Source organism: Mastomys coucha, unplaced genomic scaffold (genome assembly GCF_008632895.1).
Source record: "Mastomys coucha isolate ucsf_1 unplaced genomic scaffold, UCSF_Mcou_1 pScaffold4, whole genome shotgun sequence".
Taxonomy (NCBI): domain Eukaryota; kingdom Metazoa; phylum Chordata; class Mammalia; order Rodentia; family Muridae; genus Mastomys; species Mastomys coucha.
The window spans coordinates 27,609,158-27,610,113 of record NW_022196910.1 but is presented as its reverse complement, the minus strand read 5'-3'; the positions used below and the strand labels follow the sequence as shown (position 1 = coordinate 27,610,113).

Here is a 956-nt window from a genome sequence, read left to right as displayed (position 1 = left end):
GAAGAAGAAGAAGAAGAAGAAGAAGAAGAAGAAGAAGAAGAAGAAGAAGAAGAAGAAGAAAAGAACTTTTGCTGTTTTGTAATGGAAGAGGATGTCCTGCAGTGTGGAAGTACTACTACTCCATCTAGAGCTTTCTGGAGGGCCCACCCAGTGCTGTGAACCCGGCCGACACCGCAGGCTGCCAAGTTTCTCCCGCCTGCCGGGCAGGTTCTGCACCCCGCCTGGCGCTGCCGCCTAAGAGCTCTGTGTTGGCTTCGCTCCAGCGGCTGCACCCGCGTCCGCACCGCGTCCCGCGCCCACCTGGGGACTGCACAGATAAATCTGCCTGCGAGAGCGAGCGAGGGTGGCGCGTGGGAAGCTGTTTCATAATCTCCCCGAATCCACGGGGAAAGACCTCCGGTACAAAAAAAAAAAAAGAAAAGAAATAACCAAGCCTTCCCGGTGATAACTCGAACACCCAGGCCGAAGAAGCGAAGCCCTGCATCTGCGGTTTGCATCTGACAGCTTCAAACTTCGCAGCTGCGGCTGCAAACTTGCCATAGGCTCACTCTCAGCCCTGGCTCTCCCCAGCTCCCGGGCTCACCACCCCCCGGGCGGCGGCTCCGGCTCGCACACCACGCCTGCCTCTCCCACACCCTCCTGGCTCACCGGGCGGGCGCAGCCCCACATGGCCCCGCTGCCGGTCCCAGGGCGCGCCGGGCTCCTCGGGGCTCCCGGAGCGATTTTCTTGGAAAGCCGCCGAGCTCCTCCCGGGCGTGCCCTACTCACATGTGTCTTCTTCATAAGGAAAGGCAGCGCTGCGATCCAGCCCAGGCAGCGGTGTGGCGACTCCGTTTAGCTGTTCTGGAGCTCCAGCATATTGCACGAGCAGCGGCTGCAGATAGTCCCAGCATTGGGTAGCCCGAGCGCAGTGCCCTGTCCTTGGCCGTTGCTTTCCCGCGGCACTCTCGTCCCGG

The 956-nt window shown here is 60.9% G+C and overlaps 1 protein-coding gene across 4 annotated transcripts in view; it reads right to left on the bottom strand.

Annotated features, from left to right (window-relative positions):
- Positions 1 to 956, bottom strand: part of Kitlg (KIT ligand) — an 84,110-nt gene extending 83,154 nt beyond the window's left edge. For 2 of the 4 annotated variants that reach the window (XM_031350308.1, XM_031350309.1), the window contains exon 1: positions 649 to 956. In XM_031350308.1, the coding sequence (XP_031206168.1) occupies positions 649 to 783 (135 nt within the window). In that variant the 5' untranslated portion in view covers positions 784 to 956. The remainder of the gene's footprint in view (positions 1 to 648) is intronic. The other 2 variants (XM_031350310.1, XM_031350311.1) reach the window with 1 other exon arrangement.